This window comes from Adiantum capillus-veneris, chromosome 30, assembly GCF_014529385.1.
Source record: "Adiantum capillus-veneris isolate H3 chromosome 30, ASM1452938v2, whole genome shotgun sequence".
NCBI classification, from domain to species: domain Eukaryota; kingdom Viridiplantae; phylum Streptophyta; class Polypodiopsida; order Polypodiales; family Pteridaceae; genus Adiantum; species Adiantum capillus-veneris.
Window position 1 is genome coordinate 60,899,380 of NC_140960.1, and position 2,344 is coordinate 60,901,723.

The window sequence follows — 2,344 nt, forward strand, 5'->3', positions numbered from 1 at the left end:
TACTCTAGTTGTCAAGTACATGATTGCAAGCCAATCACTGTTACTCTCATTTTGGTATATGCGATCACAAATGCTAAACGGTAAGTACATTCCTATGGACCAGGTTTCTGCAGGTTTGGAAGATAATCCTACTGTGGATGTGGAAGTGATTGATAAAGAGCATGGCCTACTATTGGTGGTTACAATAAGGGAGCTATGCAGTCTTCAGCATTTGCGAAATGACATCATTGAAGAGTCAATGGACAAGGATCTATCAGATTTTTCCTTTTTCCTAGCTGGCCGTAAGGTGATGCGACGAAGGGAAAAAGATATTTTGTGCAAAGAGTTGGATGGTCGGGTTGAAGTAGTGTCAATGTAACAGATATTCTTGTGAACCCAAGTGTATACAAATGACTTTCAAGACATGAAGTTTATTGAGCTCATGTTTCAATTGTGCCCTGTGAAAAAGTGTGCTTGAAATACATTTCTTTACCACGTCAAATCTCTCTCTCTCTCTCTCTCTCTCTCTATATATATATATATATATCTATATATATATATATATATATATATATATATATATATATATATATATGTTAGACAAGACAAAGACATGATAGAAGAATCATCTTAATTCATTAGAAAGTACAAACTCGTCCGTGAACAATGGACTGAGATACAATTTCTGTAAGTATGGAATCAGAATGTCTTCAAGGTAAAAATCGAAGGAATGCCCCTCGAAAGAAGGTGGTGAGACAGTTGTTCCCGGCGGATTTAGTTCTCCCTTTTCAGGAGTATCATCAATTAGTAGTGTATTAGTTGCATCAAAGGGTACACCGATTTGGCTAAACGGTTTGTACAAAAGAGGTAAGTGTGGTTTTTTAGGGTGGTAGTGGCCCTAAACGGTAACGCATTTTCTTTGATCATACAAAAAGGCAAAATCTGACGTATGAGCGTGGCATACACTGCAAACTATTGAAACTAGTGGCGACAAGTTTTGCCTTTGCATTGAAGACCATATGGCAACTCTGAAGCGCGGAAGAAGAAACTGAATAAATTCCTTGGTTCCTGGACGAACCACGACTCGACAAGTTCCCATCCGAAACGTTTGCAAATCCTCAAAGGGTCCTCTGTCATCGAGAGGCACCCGCATCAGCAGCAATTTATTGACGTCCAAGATAATCAACCTCTGTAAAAGTTGACAAGTACATATAAGTAGTTAGAAGCTGAACATATTTTGCCATACTTGAATAGACATTACCGGAACAACCGTATCTACAGGTAGCAAGGGTCCATACTGGGTCTCTGTAGTGTTCATGTCGTTGTTGCTCTCCTCCTCTTTATCTTCATAGTCATCATTCACATCTTCATCAGGGGTCTCCCCCATGGCTCTTTCTGCCTCATTGAAGGTTTCCTCCAAGGTCTTTTCGTCTCCCTCGGTTGATCGGCTTGCCTCATACATCCTTGCCTGATCCATATCATTTTGCTCATCCCTAGGTCTGCTTTCCTCATCCATATCCTTTTGCTCATCTATAGGCCTGCTTTCCTCATCTTGGGTTTCAGCCATAGGCTCTTTTGGCTCCTCCACTGGCTGACTTGGTTCTTTCATTGTCTCCTCCGGTTGTACCTTAGCACCTTCCATATGCTCATTTGACCTTTTCTCATCCTCGGCTCTTTCATCTTCTGCTGATATGACCCCCTCGGCCCGTTGTGATTCCACTGTATCGGATGTAGGGGTTTGTCGTGGTGGCACGTCATGTTTTGTAAGATCAATAGTGCGCTCATCCAAGCCGCTATCTTCAAGCTCTCTAGGGCTAGACATAGTAAGCAGGTGTTGTATTAAACTTACCCGGTATCTTTGCAAATAATCATATGTGTAGTTTTTTAAAGCACTCTGCAAAATTGAAAGACCACATGGTGAGAATTCTTTTATAGACTAAACCAAAACTAACTGAATGCATTGCCAAATGAGTACCTTAGTCATGAAAGGTTTTAATGTAAAGTAGCTTTGCAGGACATATTCTGCATGGAAAAGACATCTCTAGCCGCAAGAATTTCCATCGGTTTGATTTGGGATAGGTACTTCTTTGATTGGGGCCTTGTATAGTTCATACCTTCCACATAGCTTGCCATAGGCAAGCAACAACCTCTTTATACAACTGCACAAAGCAATGTCAAGATGTTAGCATGAGGCTTCAAATTTACATGGATATCTATAAGAAACACTTTCTGATACAAAACACTTACAGCCTAATTTCAGGGTGGGTTCCTTTTATTGAATTGAACACCCACACTGCTGGTTGGTCAACATCAAGACATATGAGACTCCAGTGATGGTTGTTCTCATATGGAAAGATGATCATAG

General features: G+C 40.5%; 1 protein-coding gene across 1 annotated transcript; it reads right to left on the bottom strand.

The window, feature by feature from the left end:
- Positions 1–1,159: 1,159 nt before the first annotated feature.
- Positions 1,160–2,114, bottom strand: LOC147418053 (uncharacterized). Its single transcript, XM_086507596.1, has 2 exons — positions 1,955–2,114; positions 1,160–1,873 (listed from the first exon to the last, which is right to left on the bottom strand). Exons 1-2 carry the CDS (start codon positions 1,961–1,963, stop codon positions 1,199–1,201), a joined length of 684 nt encoding a protein of 227 aa, XP_086363722.1. The 5' UTR covers positions 1,964–2,114; the 3' UTR covers positions 1,160–1,198.
- Between the last annotated feature and the right edge of the window lie 230 nt (positions 2,115–2,344).